The 18,368-nt window shown below is 48.1% G+C and overlaps 1 protein-coding gene across 1 annotated transcript in view; it reads left to right on the top strand.

Moving 5' to 3' along the window:
• The window catches only part of LOC146337001 (semaphorin-7A-like), a 57,233-nt gene that overhangs the window by 22,275 nt on the left and 16,590 nt on the right, over nucleotides 1–18,368 (top strand). The window contains exons 2-7 of the mRNA XM_084816880.1: nucleotides 12,292–12,425; nucleotides 14,081–14,125; nucleotides 14,431–14,526; nucleotides 15,705–15,789; nucleotides 16,925–17,035; nucleotides 18,106–18,251. Of these exons, the coding sequence (XP_084673006.1) occupies nucleotides 12,292–12,425; nucleotides 14,081–14,125; nucleotides 14,431–14,526; nucleotides 15,705–15,789; nucleotides 16,925–17,035; nucleotides 18,106–18,251 (617 nt within the window). The remainder of the gene's footprint in view (nucleotides 1–12,291; nucleotides 12,426–14,080; nucleotides 14,126–14,430; nucleotides 14,527–15,704; nucleotides 15,790–16,924; nucleotides 17,036–18,105; nucleotides 18,252–18,368) is intronic.

Genomic DNA, 18,368 nt, shown 5'->3' with positions numbered 1-18,368 from the left:
TTGCAGGGCTGGTGCCAGACACGAGTCGGCCCTTGGCATACTGCTGCCGTGGGCCCCTGCTGCCAAAGCCCCCACCCACCCCCCGCTGCAGCCCCTCACCTGCCTGCTGCAGCCCTTCGCCCACCCACCTCTCAACACCCACCATCCACCCACCACAGCTTCTTGCTTGCTGCCACTCCCACCACCAAACCGCTGCAGCCTCTCGCCCACCAAACCACCAGTCACTGCCCCTGCCCACACCACCCTCTGCCACTCACCCATCTGCCCGCTGCCACCCCCTACCCAGTTTCGTTTACCTGATACAGGGTGGCTCCTCCTCCTCCCTGAGGAGGCAAAGTGCGGTTAGCCTAGTCGAGGCTGCATGTCTCATACGTCCTGCATGGGATTTTAAGTGTGTGTGTGTGCGTGTTTAACTTACATTTTGAGTAGCAGTGATCTGAACCAATCAGATGCTACCTTTGGAGGGAACTTGGCCAGTGAGGGCAAGTGACATAAAAATCACCCTGTACTCTCATTGGTGCCCCCCTCCCACAAAAGCCAGAGTCTGATTGGTTCAGATCTTGGCTACTCAAAATGTAATTTTGTTTTTTAAAAAATCTTTTAAAATGGGGCACTATAGAGCTTGGTTGCAGGTTTGGCCACGGTGCTTCTTTTTGCCAGCAGGGCTGATGGGGTGGGCGAGGAGGATGGCGGCATCTGGGGCAAGGATGGGCCCTTTTGTGCCTCTGGGCCCTTGACACCTGCGTGCCCATGCCGACCCCTGATGCTGTGCCTGCTGTTTCGACTCTTCAACAGTCTGTCCACCACCATTCTAAAAAGCCAAGACGGTATCTGCTTCTGTTAAAGATCTATGGGAAAGTGTAATTTGCTTGGCAGTATGTTCTCACAATTCAAAGTTAGGAATGGACAAATTTGTCAGTTTCGCTTTTTTCTCACATTTGATTTTTTTTTTTAAATCTCAAGTTCTTTCCATTTTATTAAGAAATTTGCAAATTTCATTTATTTATTACATTTCTATACCACCCAATAGCTGAAGCTCTCTCATTCATATATATATATATATATATATATATATATATATATGAATGAACCAAACACATTCTCACCCATCTGCACTGACCAAATTCAAAAAGATTTTAGGTATTCCCAGCATGTTGTCCCTGCTTGTCGTGTACCTGTTAAAGATGAGGAGCCTTTCAGGAAAAAAAGAGGTGGCCCTAATTCGGCACCACAAACATGGCTGGATATACAGGGATTCAAAGGCAGATGTTGACGAGCCAAGCGTGCAAAGTGCCCGCATGGACAGGTCTGTCAGTTTCACTTTCTCCCTCATTTGAATTCTTTAGCTCAAGTTCTTCTCATCCTGAATATGAAGATATGTGCATATTTTGATCCATTCTTGTGAAAAACCACAACAAGCTGAATGAAGAACTCACTTATCCCCACAGTTCTTGGCTTCTGCTGTGTGTGAAATGGCAGGATGTGAATTACATGGAGCCTTAGTGCTCATGTGCATGCATAGAAATGCATATTTAAATTTGGGAGTCCTTGAGGAAGGGGCTGAACCCTGAAGAAGGACAACTCTAACAATTCGCATTCGCAGTCAAGGCTGGTGTCCTTGGAGCGCTCTTTCCCGAGAGTTCTGGGGTAGCTGCCAGGGTCTAAGCATTCCAGAAAGGCTTGTGTGAGGTACCCTGAGCCCAGTGGTGTCTAGCACTGGGAGCTGCCTGCCATTTAAAATTTCCCAGAATGCCCTGGAGCGCCAGATGTAGCGTTGCTCCAATGCATTGTGGGGAACTTTTAAAATGGCATCCATGTGCTCATTTTACAAAAGCCTCCCTCAACAGGGAGCTAACCCTGCAAACAAAATTATCAGAGCATCTCCAAATGGCAAAAATAGACACAATAGGGATACCAATTTCCCAGGAGAGGTGGAGTCTTTTTAAAGTTTTGATGCATGTGTCAATTTAGCTAACTGGTGTGTCTCAGAGCTGGGTGGTTTTTTCTTCTATGATTAAGTTTTAGACTTAAACCAAGTCTAGAAGGCAGATTATTTAGCATTATGGTGTTGGCCACATTATTCCTATCTGTGTGCTGTGTCAACTTTGTGGTTTAGGATGTTTAGTTTCATCATCCTTGGGGAGAAATTGCTGAACACCTCTTGTGGGATAAAGACGTTTTCCTCCCACTGTTCTCAGAATGCAAGAACCTGAGGTCGTCCATGGAAGTTAAATGGTGGGAGATTTAGCACAGATGAAAGCACATACTTCTACACCCCCCCCCCCACATTGTTAGACTATGGAATTTGTCACCACAAAATGTCCACAACACATGGATAGCTTTAAAGGTGGACTGGACAAATTTGTGGAGGATAAGGCTAGCAAAGGCTACTAGTCATGTTGGCTATATATATATATTACCTTCAGTATCGGAGGCTCTTGGTATCAGTCGCTGGGGAACATGAGCACATGTCCTGTTAGTGGGCTCGCCGCAGGCATCTGTTTGGCAGCTGTGCCAAATAAGATGCTTGGCTAGGTAGACCAGGGTTGGTGAGCTTGCAGACTTCCAGATGTTGTCAGACTGCAGCTGCCATCATCCTGACCATTGGCCCTGCTGGCTGGGACTGATGGGAAGTGGAGTCCAGCAACACCTGGAATGCCACACACTCCTCACCCCTGCTAAAGTCCTGCTGTCTGATCCAACTGGGCTCGTGTTAAGTTCTGCAGACCAGCTCTGCCGCCTTGGCCTTGGCCATGGCGTTAGAACAGCAACTGTAAAATTACTGGTGATTTGCGGGGGGGGGGCAGGTAGCATCTGGGTTCAAAAGGAAACCTTAAGTTCCTGGTCAGTAGTTTGGCTTTTAAAATGTACTTGGAAACTCTCTCCCCAGCTTTTATTTCATTTTTTTTTTTTTTAAGGAGAAGATGTAGCTGAAACCATTCCAGATCCTCCAATGGTTCAGTTTTCCATACATTCAGTCCCAGGTCGAAAGGCTTTTGTTCCAGATGAGTCCAGGGCATGAATGACTCTTAGTAATGCCTGATCTTGGCTGCAAGTTGCCCTTGATGGGGAGACTTAAAGCTCTTTGTGATTTCTCCCCCCCCCCCCCCGGCCTTCAGCCCCTGAGTAACCCTTGGCTGGCAGCCTGATTGGAGAGGATTGATGTATGTTTCTCGAACGGCATTTTTGTGTGTGTATGTGTTCATTTTCTCATGATGTGTAATATCACTGGTGAGGAGAAGAATCGCATACCCTCTTAGCAATTTGTGGAAGAAAATGGGGGATAAGATAGTCCTTTGTATAGCTGTCAATGGGTATCTCGGAGCGTTGTCTGAAGCAGGGTGGGCGAAGTTTTGCCCTAGAACTCCCATCATCCCTCATCATTGGCTATGCTGGCTAGAGCTGCTGGGAGTTGTAGTCCTAAACATCTGGAAGGCCACAAGTTGCTCCCCCCTGGTCTAAAGGTATATGATGCTGTAACTTTGCTGACGCTAAGCAGTTCCAGGTCTGGTCAGTGCCTGGATGGGTGACCAGTTAGGAACTCCATGTAGTCACCTTGAATTCCATGATGGAAGAGAGGTGGGATATGAGTCTAGTAATAAAAAATTGGTGGTGGAGGATAAATGGTTGATAAATAACTTGTTCACTGCCTCAAGGTCAAATGAGAGGAAACAATAGATTTGGTTTTTATATATCTATATCCCACCTTTCCTCCCAGAATGCATGGTTTTCTCCTCCTCCCCTCCCCATTTTAATCCTCGCAGCAACCCTGTGGGGTAGGTTAGGTGGAGAGATGGTGTGATTGATCCTTGGTCACCCAGTGAGCTTCATGGCTGAGTGGGGATTTGAACCTGGCTCTCCTCAGTCCAATACTCTTAACTCAGCTTTCCCCAACCTGGTGCACCCCAGATGGGTTAGACTACATCTCCCATATTCCCCAATCAGAATGGCCAATGGCCGTGTTGGACGGCTGCTCTAACCACTACACTTCATTGGCTCACCAGTGTTACACAAGTGCAGGCTGAATGCAGAATATGATCTCCTGAAAAATTTGGGTTCTCCATTGGATGGAGAGAACCTATGCACATACAGTGGACAGCTGTGTCAGTTCTGGGCACATAGAGCTGGTGAACAAGTGAAGGTCAGCAAGGAGGAGAACGGACATGGTCCTGCACATGAAGGGAGAAAGCATGTTTTATGCACTTTCTGAACATGTGGAAAGGGACATTGTCTTGGTAAAATGTGCACCTCGGAGCATGCGACTGTCCGTGACTTATAGCACGTCCCAGACTTGGCAACTTTAGCATAGTAAGAACAGATCCGGTAACAGCAAATTGGACAAGGATTAGGAAAGTTGTTATATTTGTTCTGATAGCCAACCAAACACAAGTCTTTGTTTAGTCCAGAGACCTTTCCACATATTGGTACAAAGACAGTTATTAAAACAAGCAATAAAACAGGGATAAATTAAGGTATGTACAGCAAATAGATCTCTCTCTCTCTCTCTCTCTCTGTGTGTGTGTGTGTGTGTGTGTGTGTGTGCGCGCACATGCACAAACCTAATAAAAGCATTAATTAAAAACTAAACATACATACACACAACATAAAAATGGCAACCAACTTTACATTAGAAATGGTGCCCATACCATTTATCACCCCAAAACAATTACTGTCAGCCATCAATTAATCATGGTCTCATCTTAACAGCTATAGCAAAATAGTTGGCTCTCCGCTTTCAAGCTTATTTATGTTAGCCAAGAGAGAGATGGACAGATTTCTTGTAGTCCAACACATCTGGAGAACACCAGGCATCTCTTCTGACAGATAGGCTCAAGGCTGCTCCCTTGGAGGACCTACTGCGAGGATGCTGTTGGCAATCTGGGAGGAGGCCGCTCTTCAGACCCGCAGGCAAAGGGCTCCTCTGCGTTCCTTCCGAACCCTCTCCCGTGCCCTTGATGGAACGAACGGCTGAGGGTGTGTCGGTGCAGCCTCTACCTAAGGCACAAAGTACTCCTGACACGTAATTCAAAGGAGGGGAGTGAGCGGGGTTAGTCTCAGCGGGGTCATGAGCTCTCCCTACCCTGAATGCAACCCAGTCATGATAGACCAGCCACTCAGCAGTGCCCAGTGGGGCAGTGAATCCGCTCCGGGTTTCTGTCAGAACCAGGCAGAACTCTAAAGAAGCCATCCAAGGTGCAGAAGCACCTTGCTAACAAAAATGCACATCTTAAGCAAAATTGTGTACAAAAAATGCAGATATTAGGAGAAATATGCCCCAAAATGCATACAGGTTTTCACGCAGACTGAAATCGCCACACACACCCTTCCCTTTCTGGGCAAACTGATGTGGAAAGGGATGAAACAAACTTACAGTTGGAAAAAATTTGAAACTGTGTGAAAGATAAATTGGCAGCTACATCCACCCTTCCCTACCCTGGTCTCGCGGGGATCATGAGCTCTCCCTGCCCTGAATGCAACGCAGTCATGATAGATCAGCCATTCAGCTGTGCCCAGTGGAGGCTGGCGGTGCCAATGTCAGTGGGGCGGTGGATCTGCTCCGGTTTTTCGTCAGAACCACCCTGGATAGCTTTTTAGAGTTCTGATGGGAACCCAGAGAGGATTCATCATCTCATTGACATCGGAGCCTCAAGCCCGCACTGGCAGTGCCCAACCATAAAACACACTATGTCGCGTCCAAGTTGATTCTCCTCCTTTTTGATGAGAGAACCCACCATGCGTAAACATGATGTTGTGCACCCTTCCCCCAACCTGCTGCCCTCCAGATGTGTTGGATTACAACTCCCATCTGGCTAGGGGCTCATGGGGGTCATAAAGTCCAACACTTCTGGAGGGTACATGTTGGGTTAGGCTGACATAGAATCTCAACAATGCAACGTCTTCTGTATGCTTAGGACGTAAGAAGAGCCCTGGTGGATCAGACCCAGGGTCCATCTAGTCCAGCATTCTGTTCACACAGTGGCCCACTAACTGCCCATGGGAAACCCACAAGCAGGAAATGAGTGCAGCAGCACCCTCCTGCCTATGTTCCCCAGCAACTGGTATACGTAGGTCTACTGCCCCTGGTACTGGAGGTCAGATACAGCCATCAGGACTAGTAGACATTGATAGTCTTCACCTCCAGTGCTTCTCTGTAGTTGATGCGTGGCATCCTCCAGCGTTGTCTCTGACATCTGCTCACTAGGCATGGTTGCTCTGCAGGCTGAGGGAAGCCTCCAGGTGATCAGGGACCATTCCCCCCTTGCATGTTCACAGGTCCAGGGCTCAGGGAAGCCTGTGCATGTAGGTTCTTCCCCACTGCCTGCAGATGTCCATGTCTAATGTGTGGATGAGCAAAGGGCTGGATGTGCCTGATCTCGTCTGATCTTGGAAGCTAAGCAGGGTCAGCCCTGTTCAGTAGTTGGATGGGAGACCGCCTGGGAATCAGGCTTCCTGCTTTGAGCAGGGGGTTGGACTCGATGGTCTTGTAGGCCCCTTCCAACCCTATGATTCTATGACACTGAGGCCACATGTGGTCCGGGGCAGCAGATTGAGGGGTGGAGAGTTGTTGAGGGTTGTGGGTGGCAGTCAGCCTGCCCTGCACCCCTAAGCTAGCCTGCTGCTCTCAGGTGTGGTCAAGGATGCAGCCCCCTAACCAGTGTTGAAGCAAGAGTCATCTGCTAGTCTCAACACCTCTGTGTGTACAACAGGGCAGTGGTGGTATTGGGACGTGCCATCTTGTCTTTCATCTGGGACAGCAACATTTGGGGAGGGCAGCCCTGTTGGGAAAATGGTGTGGGAGGGGGAGGTATAACTGCCCTCTGCTAGTGCCACGATCCCAAGGCCGGTCCTACCATTAGAGTGAGGCAGCTGCCTTAGCCAGCAGATTTTTGATGTCATAAATAGGAAGCAAACTGTTAGCTCTCCATATATTATTATTGGGTTGGATCCAACCCATTGTGTTTTTTTTAATTGCCAGGGAAGGGGAGAGGTGTTTATGGGATTGTTTTGCCTCCGGTGCCAAAATAACTTGGTTGGCCTTGAGCGCTATGCACCTTGACTGGGGGTTGGTCAGGTGCATGTGGTGCCAAGCAGCAAAATATTTTGGGCCAGCTCTGCGGGGTCCTGATCCAAATTGCCGGAGATTGCTGTTTTTTAAGCAAAGGAACAAACATTGGGACATCCGGTCAAATTTAGCTTGGCCTTTGGCCATGCTGCTTCTGCTGCACTCCACAGACAGAGTCTGACCACATGTTTTTGGCTGCTCAGACAGGAAACAACTGGCTCTGATCTCCAGATGTTTCTGGACTTCGACCCCCAACATTTCTGACCATTGGCCATGCTGGCAGGGACTTATGGGAGCTGGAAATCCAAAACATCTGGAGATCTACCCCTGCTCTAGAACAGCCTTCCTAGGGTGGCCATGTGTCCTCTTTTAAGGAGGACGGTCCTTTAAGTGCTCTCCTGTCCAATTCTAGCTGAAAGATAAAGAACCAAAGCAACTGTTGCCCATCAACAGCAGCCACCTGGACAGCAGTGCACCTAGGTCACCTGGATACCATCTTCCATACTATGTACTGTTTTTCTATTTAAATTATAATTCTCTCTAAATTTGCATCTATACATATACACATATGCAACATTTATGCAAATCATTGCCCTCTTTTGCCCTCTTTTTTTTTTTTTTTTGCGACGCATTTCCTCTTTTTGGGAGCCAGTCATAAATGGTCAGCCTGCCATAAGTGATGTTAAAATAAACAACAACATGTTGTGTTTAGGGGAAACCCCAAACACAACAAAAGCAAATGTAAATAATGCAGGGGGGGGGGAATGAAAATCAAACGGGCCTGTTAATGAACAAATAATGAAAATGAGTGAAGGAACAGAATGACAAGAAAAATAATTTCTTGTACACGCCTTCTCAACTCGTGGCATTGATGTACACATGACCAACTCAGCCCATAGTGGTGTGGTTAAGTCAGCACAAGCTGACTATAAACCACAACTGCCTCTGGATTAAGAGAGTGATGAACTGGCCCTCTGTTAAGCCGAAAATGTGCAAATGCAGTGGAACCGTTCTGCCTTATTCCCCCCTCACCCCCTCTTTTTCGGTGGATTCTAACATTCTTTTGTGTTGCCAAGCATGAACTTCTCTGTTTCAAGTAATGTGGTGTGGAGGAAGGAGCACCTTTAAAATGCCATGGCTTTATGGGATTTGTGCAGGTCAAAGGCCAGGGTATTTGACAGGGTGCTCTCAGTTCGGAGTTGGCAGCATCAGCCATCAGGCTGGCAGCAAACCTTTAAAACTTCCAACAAGCTTGCAGTGACTGCATATCGTGGTGGGGGAAGCGAGTCCAGCTGGTTGCGCATGGCCGGGTCAGGGGAGAAAGCACTAAATGCGTCCGTTGTGCCATAAAAGCAAAAAAATCTGCAAGCCTTCTTTCTGGAATATGCTGCTGCTCTCCGCCCTGCTGAATAGGGACCTTTTGAGCAGTCACGTTGTGTGCCCCTGGCCTTTAGCCTTTGTGCAGAGAGAGCAGCTAGGAAATGAATTGTTGGCACGTGGCAACTTTTCTGTCCCTGTGTGTGCGGCTGACTCCATTTCTCTCCCTCCAGCAATGCCGCCCATTCAGCACTTTGGACTGAATTGCTGGAGTGACAATGCTGCCAACGAAAAGCTGCCATTAAAAACAACAACAACAACAAAAGCTAGGATGGGTACTTGCATGTTGCCAAAAAAGAGGAATTGCATTGCCAAAAAAGAGGACAGATCTGCATAATTTGCATATGCCAATTTATAGGTATAGATGCAAATTTAGAAATAATTATAATTTGAATGGAAATACATGGAAGGTTGTGACCTGGTTGGCTTGTGTGCCTGCCTGTTGAGGTGCTAGTGCTTGATGGGCAGCAGTTCTGAGGGATCTTTATCATTAAACCAGAACTGGATACACAGTCTCTCGAACAGAGGATGGCTTCAAACAGAAGATGGTCCTCTGTGAAAGAGGACACCTGGCCTCTCTATGAGAAATGATCAGACATAAGAACCCAAGAAGAGCCATGTGGATCAGACCAAGGGTCCATCTAGTCCAGCATTCTGTCCGCATAGTGGCCAACCAGCTGTTGACCGGGAACCCACAAGCAGGACACGAGTGCATTACCACCCTCCCACCCATGTTCCCCAGCAACTCGTGTACATAGGCCTACTGCCTCTGATAATGCAGGTAGCATATAGCCATCAGGACCTGTAGCCATCGATCGCCTTCTCCTCCAGGGATTTGCCCAACTCCCTTCAAAAGCCATCCAAATTGGTGGCCATCACTACATCTTGTGCAAGTGAATTCCATTGTTAACTATATGTTGTGTGAAGAAGATCTTCCTTTTATCTGGCCTGAATCTCCCACTAATCAGCTTCATCGGAGGACCCCACTGGGTTTTAGTATTATGAGAGGGATCATCTTGGAATCTGAACATTGGTTGAACATGAATGGTATCTGAGCCAAAGTATTGCAATTTGGCTTTCAGTGGGCAAGAGTTTTATTTATTTTTATTTCTTGGGCACCTTTCTCAAAAAGGAAAAAAGGAAAGACAAGAAAAAGAAAAACAAAAGGAAAAAAGACTCAGGGCAACTTACTATAGAATTAAAACATGCAAAACTGAAAACAGCTACAACAATTATCCATTAAAATCCAACCACCCCATAAACAGCTAAAACATCAGTGAGAACCGCAAACAATTTGTCCAGTGCATTAAACATCCCATCATATGCTGAGTTGGGCTAATGCTCTGACTTGGTAGAAGGCCTCTTCCTCTGCTCCTAGTTAATAATTTTAAGAATATCTTAAAATATCTTAAAAATGTGTGCTGACTTGGATGTTGTGTCTATTGGGGAGTCTCCAGAAGAAGAGCTGGGAAGCTTGCAAAGTTCCAGTTTGAGTGCTTAGCCAGATCGATGACACATCTTGGCTACAATAACAAGGATTCCCCTTCTTCATGATCAGTGGTGACTCACAGAGCCCAGGGAGGGAAGCTTTGTTGCCTCTTGTGATAATGATATAATACTCCCCAGAGACCAAAGAATCTGAGACTGGCTTGTTTAGAAAGGGGTGTGCGGTGATATGTTTGAGGCTTCAGTTTCCATAGGGCTGTTTCGTCTCTCTTAATTCCCCAGGGAGCAGTCTTTTGTTTTGGAAGGCAGAGTTATCAGTGGTACAGAAAACAAGCAGTCTCGCTTGTTTGTTTTTAACAGAGGCTTGATCTTCAGAAATCAGCCAGTGAAAAACTTCATGGCACAACACTAAACCTGGCCTCCTGTTCATTGCTCCAGATCTGGTCCAAAACAGATGGGTCAAAATCAAAGGCTGTGATCCAGAAGGGTAGGGAGGGAAGCAGATACTTAGGCAGTGTTGTCCTCACGCAGAAACAACGTTGCTCAGAATGAGGAGTGAGGACTTTATAGGGCCTGGTAGACAGGGATTGGCCCTTAGCCAGTCAGGTGACAGAATGCTCAGACTGCCTGATGTTGCAAGCTAGATGGCACCCTTGAAGCAAAGAACTCAATCTCCTGGCATAGCAATGGTAACAGAACCCTGGTGATGCCAGGGATAAGGCACTGGGGCCGAACTGCTGGGAGCCATGATTGGGAGACTCTGCCCAACGCATGGTCTGAGTGGGAGCTTTGAAACTTGGAGTCGGAATAGGTCCCTGTAGCCTAGATTGTGCTTCCTGTGAATCTAGGCCTTGCATCAGGGCAGGATGAATGCCTCTAAATAGGATGATGAGTTTTTCTTTTCAGGATGTGGACATCGGCAAAACTTGAGCTTGTTGAGGTTCTCAGAGGTCCGCCTAGGGATGTATGGAATGTGTAAAATACTTTTCATTTGTGTTTTGTTTGTGTTTTGTTCCACTGTCTGCCTATCACTGGAATTGGATAATTTTTGTTTCTGAATTTGCACAAATTTGCATTTGTGCAAAAGCACATTTGTGCAATTTCACACACGCAAATTCCCCCAAATGCACATTTTCATGCTTTTGCCTATGGGGGAAATGCATGTTTTTGGCCAGTTTTTTTTTTAATGCCTGTTTTTCTATGATGAAATTTGTGCAAAATTCTGGAAAGTTAGAAAACTGGTAACAAGTCAATGGAATCTGCCTGACAGGGGAAAAGCTGGTCCGCTGTGGAATCTCTGGGTCAGATTCATGAAAATATGAACTCATTTGGTTCCATCATGGATTTCTCCAACATCCCTAGTTCCACCTCAAAGCTTGGTCCTTGTACGTGTATCCAATTGCGAACTTTCCCCCCTTTTCACATGGAAATTGTGAAGTACTTGGGTGCCCATTAAAAACTAGGCAACCTTCTCCCATAGATTAAAGCATGTTTGTGTGTGCATTTACAAAACAATTTTTTCACGCGCATTTGTCTAATATATCATTTTTCAAATGTGGTTCCCCTCTGATGAATAGTATCACAAGCTCAGGAATGTACAAACTCTGACAGCAGGTCATGTGTGGGAGGTCCGAACTGGGTAAATTTTGTTCCTAAATGGACTGAAATGAAGTTCTCATTCATCCCGAGACTCTTTTCAGTAGCTGGATCAAGGAGGAGGAAACACAGCTGGGAAATGTTTTGCTGTTGGTTCACTTTGCCCGTGGGTGAATTGCAATGCTATGCTGTGCTTCTCTCTATTTGCTCTGCCATCTTTCCTGATAATAATCCTGACCTACTTCCCAGGCTCCAAGTGTGGGGAGTGCCATGTACAGCATTCCAGAGAGAGATGATTGAGTACCTAAATAAATATAAATAAGAATAGACTTCTGCTCTGGGCCTAGTCTGTCCATCGACGCTTAACTTACACTCTAAGGTTTGCCAGTTTGAGAGCTGAATACATTTATTATTACTTGGCTGTAGCTATCAACAAGGGCATTGTTGGAGACATCTGCTTCTAGATGGGAGTGAGGGAACGAGAGGAGCAGGGAATGTGGGTGGCCCAACAATTTGGTTGAGGTTTAGGGTTGTTGGAAAGTCGGGTGTGACTTACTTTATGAGGGGGCGGGGGAACACTTGGTAGTCGGTAAAGCCAGTGGGTTAGGTATGCATCACTGGCCCTACCACCACCAGCCTTGTGAGTTCCCTCCACGTGAACTCTGAAGAACCAGCCGTTCTGCAATCGGTGACATGGCGCTGAATTTCCAGCTAGCCTTGTGATTTCCACCAGCCTTGTGATTTCCACCACAGCTGTTCTGCGATCGGTGACATGGTGCTGAATCTCCTCCCTTGTTTGTACTTCGTAGGAGAGAAGAGATTCCAGTTTGACACTGCCGAGAAGCACATCGTGCTCTACCATGAACAAGGAACCTCTTCTGTATTCGTGGGAGCAGAAAACAAGCTTTATTACTTCGACTTTGAGACCACCACCAGACATATGGTGAGGAGACTCCGGGTGAAGTTCACCATCCACAAACAAATGTGGATTTTGGAGTTCAACATTGCATTTTAGTGCAGGATTTCAAATCCAGCTATTTGGAAATCCACCGAAATCTAGAAAAACTTCCAATCCCATGTCAACTAATATTCTCCTTTTTGCAACCTCAGGTTAATTAGCTCCTTCTGGGGCTGGTCTGGAAAAAACATCCAAGTGTTAGTGACTAATTGCCCTGGTGCAGCCACGTGGGATGGGAAGCTGTTATGTGTACCATGATTGCTGGAAGATTTTTAGTACAACAAGCAGGACCTGCAACAATCTGTTGCAGTGGTGGAGTGGTTCTGTTCCAGGTGTCTGCCTGCCAGCCATACTCTTTTGTAAGATACTCCATTCCGTTTCCCCATGGCCAGGGCCGGCCCTTCCTTTAAGCAGAGTGAGGCAGTTGCTTCAGTTGGCAGATGCGAAGAGGCGGCAGCCAGTTGGAGGAGAGAGCTGTGTGCCACACCGTCTTCCCTTTGCCCCCTAAGCTAGTCTGCTGCCTTCAGGTGTGGCAAAGGATGCTGTCCCATCACCAGTGTCGAAGAAAGCTTTAATTGTCAGTCTAGTCAGCTTTTGGACTTGGAATTTGTTCGTTGCCTCAGGCAGCAAAATATCTTGGGCCAGCTTTGCCTATGCCTGGCCCAAGATATTTTGCTGCCTGAAGCCAAGGACGAGATGCACCCCCATACCACATACAGAAGCCGACCGGACTGGCAGTTGGACTTTACTTCAATACTGGCAACGGGACAGCATCCTTCATAGAACCCGAGGACAGCAAGCTAGCTTAGGGGACAGGCGGTAGGCTGAGTAGCATACACAGCTTTGTCCTCCAACACCTCACCGCTCTTCCTCGCCCCTCACGTCTGCTGCCTGAGGCGAGTGCTTCACTCTGCCTAATGGGAGGGCCGGCCCTGCATTTCCCCTTTCCTGGCTCCACCTCCAACAGTCCCTTAGCATTCTGTGGCCACGAAGCACACTCCGTCCTCAGAGGGTTGCATTTTGGGTGCTTCCTGAAAGGTTTTTTTCCCTCATATACGTATTTGCAGTTCTGCAAACCTCAGGGTTTCCCAAGCCTGCTGATACTTCCCTCTTGTGTGTGGATGGCACTGTTTTGGCTACAAATGGACCTGTACTTGGAGGTGCTTTATTTTTTTGATCCTCTATCATGCCATCTTCATTCTAAGCTATATGTTCCAGCTGTGTGTGTTGAATTCATATTTAATTTGATCTCTTTTTTAAAAGAATACAAATTATATCCATATGTGGTGGGCAACGTCTGGGGGTTCGGGGGCTGCATTGCTCTCCCTGGACCCCACTGGGGGCTGCACCCCTGCCACCAAATTTGTCACTGAAACTGGGCGACATGCCAGCAAAAAAAGCACCGATTTTGCTTGAAAATGAGATTCGCACTCCCCGCATCCCTCCTTCGGAAGCAAAGCCGCGCTCCTGGGAGGCTTCTCCCCAGATACAATTCTGCTGCTGCTACAGTGGCAAATTGGGTAGCGGGGCTGGGTTCACAAGAAAGGCCTGGGGGGCTGCATGCTGCCCCCCCCCCCGGTATAGATGGAAGCTGAATGAAAAATGATGTGTGTATTTTTCTCCCCTCCTTTTTCATTCAGGAGCCTTTTGGAGTAAACGGATCGGACTTAAACTGCAGAAATCAGGTAAGTCTGGAGAACTAGCTGTAGCCACCCCCTGAACACCTTTACAAGGGTGTCCCCTCTCTCTTTCTCTGTTACCCTCCTCAATTATCCAGCAAGTGGGGAGAGTAAAATAAGCATCCCATGGTAGAGTGCATGCTTTACATCCAGAGGGTCTCTTGTTCGAGGGGGGGGGATTCTAACTGAAGGAGAAGGTAGGCCCCCACAGATAATAAGGCCACTGCTCCAAGTCTGCCAGAATAAGTTGAGGCTAATACAGTGTTTTTCTTCTCTTCTTCATCTCAGCCATTTTCTCTTTTTCCCTCCAGGAGGATGCCAAGAACTATCTCACACTGCTGGAAAAATATGACGACAAGCTGTTGATCTGTGGCACCAACGCCTGCAGGCCCACCTGCTGGAATTGGGTAAGGAGTGGAGTTTGGCTTCTGTGATCTCCCCCCCCCCCGCCCCGAATCTATCTGCTCTTGTGTCCTGCTACATCACTGCCTGTATGACCTTAGCCCTGGTCTTCTGCATGGTACCAATGTGCCCACAGACATGCCACTAAGTGCCCACCAGGCTCCTTGCCTCTTCTGATTTTTATTTTCCTTTTAAAGATATTTCTAATTACATTTCTTTCTCTTTTTGTTACCCGGGAGGCTGGCATGCTGCAAGTGAAGGGCTGCCCTCCCGCACCATCTCTACTTGGGTTTGAAACACTAGTTTTGTGTTTTGGAGCTCGGATCCCACCTCTGCCTTATTGGTTCTTGGGCAAGTTGCTTTTCTTTTAGTCTCACCTGCTTGGGAAATGGGTGTTGTGTGACCAGCCACGGCAGCCATTTTCTGAATGGGCAAGCCCTCCCATTGCAGCCATTTTGTGAGACAGCCCACAACACTCATCAACATTCTAAATGTGCCCATCAACCCAAAAAGGTTGGGAACCTCCATCTAGCTCCACTGCCTTCCTAAGGCCTTCGGCCCCTTGGGCCTGGAACTGCCTCCCGGACCCCCCCCCCCGATGCCCAAACTTTCTCTTCCATCAGCCCTTTCCTCCAAACTTGCCTCTTCTGTGTCTCCTTTGCCACAAGCACCCCATTGCCCCCGTACCTCAGGTCCAGGAACCACCTAATTAGCAGAATCACCCTCACTGGATGAGGGGGGGCTGTTGTGATGTCCGGGTGGTGGCTGGGGTGGTTTACAAGCCACTCAGCAACCCTAGAACAAGCCATGGGTTTCGGAGGGGGGGTGCAAACTTCCCCAGCCACCCACCCTTGCTGGGTTCAGACGTCATGATAGCCTGTGCTGCTAATGAGGCAGCTCGGGGGGGAAAGGAGCTGCCCTGGCTTGTCAGAGGGAACAAGGAACTCGGAGGGAGTGGGGGTGGGAAGGCAGATGACGCCAGCGTCTCTTCTAATGCAAAAGTGTTGGCACTGTGTCCCTGTGAGCCCTGGCCCCAGGGCATCTCTGACAGCACTCCAGGCTTGTGTGAGGAGAGGAGCTGAGAGCAGGGCCCCCACTGTCTCCTCTCTGTGAAGTGCTGGACGGCCAGCAGCACCTGACTGGGAAATATCCGTGTGGCATTGCCTTTTCTGTCCTCCTGCAGGTGGGTGGGAAGAAGGAGCCAGGCATCGATGCCCAGAGCCTGGCACCCTTTGGCCTGGACCAAAACACCCTTGTCCTGGTGGATGGTAAGTCTGAATGAATACTTCCTTCTCCTTCTCCTTCTCCTCCTCCTCCTCCTCCTGCCTTTTTTATCTTGCAAGGTGGCTTACATAGTCCTCTCAGTTTTATGCTCACAACAGCCCTGTGAGGTACCTTAGGTTGAGAGGCAGTGACTGGCCCAAAGTGAGCTTTATGGCCCAGTGAGCTTTATGGCCCAGTGGGGACTAAAACCCAGATTTCCCAAGTCCCAGTCCAACGATCTAACCACTATGCCACACTGGCTCATAGTTCTTGTGCGAACAGTGACCCCTCGCCAGACCGATAGTTGTGAGTCCCCACCCCCAAGCAGCTGCGCCATGCAAGCCAAGACTTTTGGCCCCGTGGTCTCTGTGATGTTGCAAGGGCTCCCAGGGTGCCCTTCTGAGACTGCATTGTGACTGGCTTCTTCCAAAATGATTGCTGTGACAGGAAACTGTTTGGATTGCATGTGCTGCTCGCGCCTGCTCTGGACCAGATGCGTTGATGCGTTGATGTGTTTGCTTGTAGCTTGTGCCATTTTATCCTAAGCACTGAGTGGGGCCAGCCGTTTTTGCCACCTGAGAGAGAGCAGCAAATGGCACACAAACCCAAGTTATTTTGGCACATGAGGCAAGAAACCCCACAAGGATCTCTCCCCATCCCTGGTGGTAACAAAAACCAGAATGAGCAAGGAAAGAATGAACAATTTCCTGCCCTTTTATGAGATCCCAAATCTGTTGCCTCTCCATTGATAGAAAATGAACAAAATAATTAGGAGTGTAAAAAACCTAATGGATTGCAAACACAGATGCAAAGTGGTCGGAAATCTGTACACGTGATGAAATCTATGAAAGAAAGCAAAATGTGTTCAACTTGCACATATTTGAAAACTGTGCAAAACCCACTGGGTACATTTCTAAAATGTGTGCAAACGCGCCTTTCTCAGTGGAGCATGTGTTCATTTAAAAAATGTGCACAAAAATACATACAGATTTCCCCCCATAAAATAAGAAAGAGAGAAAGATCCACATGGAACTGGCATGGGAGGTGGGAAAAGGAGGATGTCCTCGGAAACAGTCTTGACAAATCAACCCATCTCTACTCATACTGACATTTCGTCTGCATACATTTGCTCCCCTGCAGGTAAAGATATCTACTCTACCATCAAGAAGCACCAGTACAATGGGCGGATCCCACGTTTCCGTCGGATTCGAGGGTCTGCCGAGCTGTACACCAGTGACACCGTGATGGATAGTGAGTGCTGTGTTTCTTGAAGGGGTGGGGGTCCCCGGCCGCTTGGCTCACTTTCCCCCATTCTCACCCCTCCTCAACAACACATCTGTAAGGCGACTAACCCTTCACTTATGCTGCTTTATAGCAGCATACCCACCCTGGTGCTCTCCAGAGGTCTTGGACTTCCGCTCCCATCATTCCAAGCCAGCATGGCTGGGAATGATAGGATGTCATATAATATATCTCACCACAGTGTGCCTGCTCAGTCTGGTGTCCAGGTGCTAAAAGGTGCTGGGTTACTTCAAGGCACCTGCTGCCCTCCCTTCTTATGGTTCTTTTTTTTTTGAACTGGAGTTGGACCGGACAGCTCTTCAAATAGAGGAATGTCCTCTGTAAAGTAGGCCACCTGGCCACCTTATTTGACAGATCTTCAGAGGAAGGAAACCTGAAGGTTTCTAAGGCATCCCCAGTGAAGAACGAGCATCATGGCTAAAGGGAGAAAAAAGTTGCCAGTTGAAAACAAACGCAACCTTTCCCTTGGAGGGAGTGGCTCGGAGCAGGAGATAACAGAAGCCGGAGCCTTCCGCGCAATTAACACAATGGAGGCTGAGTTCCCCTAACAACGGGAAACCCTCGATAATGAGTCTCCAGTGATGCAACGTTCCACTCGGTGCCTCCCCGCTGAGGGCCTTTCTTCTCTGAGCTCATGTAGCAGAGGAGAGGCTGCCGGGGGCATTTCCAGCGCACAACAGACGTGACCGGCAGGGCTTTCTCCTCCGCAGGGACACTGTTATTCTTCCTTGTATTTCCAGTGCTCAGGCTGTGAGAGCCAGTGCTTATGTAGCCAAAATGGAACCATCCAAGTGCAAGAGGGAAGTATCCTCAGGCTTTGGGGAACCTTTGGTGCCAACCCTGTTCAGGCCTGGTACCTCTCCAAATAACATTTAATGAAGGCAGTAGCAAATATGCAGAATGAAGCTGTGTTCCAGGCCCTGGAGGTCTAGCAGCCTCGAGCTGAGTCGAGCAATCTGTGTAAGCCCCTGCTTGGTCCCTTCTCATCTCACCCGGAGCTCTGTCTTGTCCCTTCCCAGACCCCCAGTTTGTCAAGGCCGCTGTCATCAAGCAAGACCAGGCGTACAATGATAAGATCTACTACTTCTTCCGAGAGGACAACCCTGACTCGCCAAGGAATGCGGAGGCCCCAAAGAGAATCTCCAGGGTGGCTCAGCTGTGCAAGGTAAAGAGCTGGGGGGGGGGGGTGTCTTTTGCAGAGAGCGCAGCTGGATGAGAAGCCAGTTCATTCCTCACTGGACGGGGTGCAGAACCTCTGTCAGCCTGACGGCTGGATTCAGTT

Source organism: Heloderma suspectum, chromosome 11 (assembly GCF_057233095.1).
Source record: "Heloderma suspectum isolate Gila_16-S chromosome 11, 16-S_ref, whole genome shotgun sequence".
Taxonomy (NCBI): Eukaryota; Metazoa; Chordata; class Lepidosauria; order Squamata; family Helodermatidae; genus Heloderma; species Heloderma suspectum.
The sequence above is the reverse complement of the archived record's forward strand: the minus strand, read 5'-3'. Positions and strand labels throughout refer to the sequence as shown.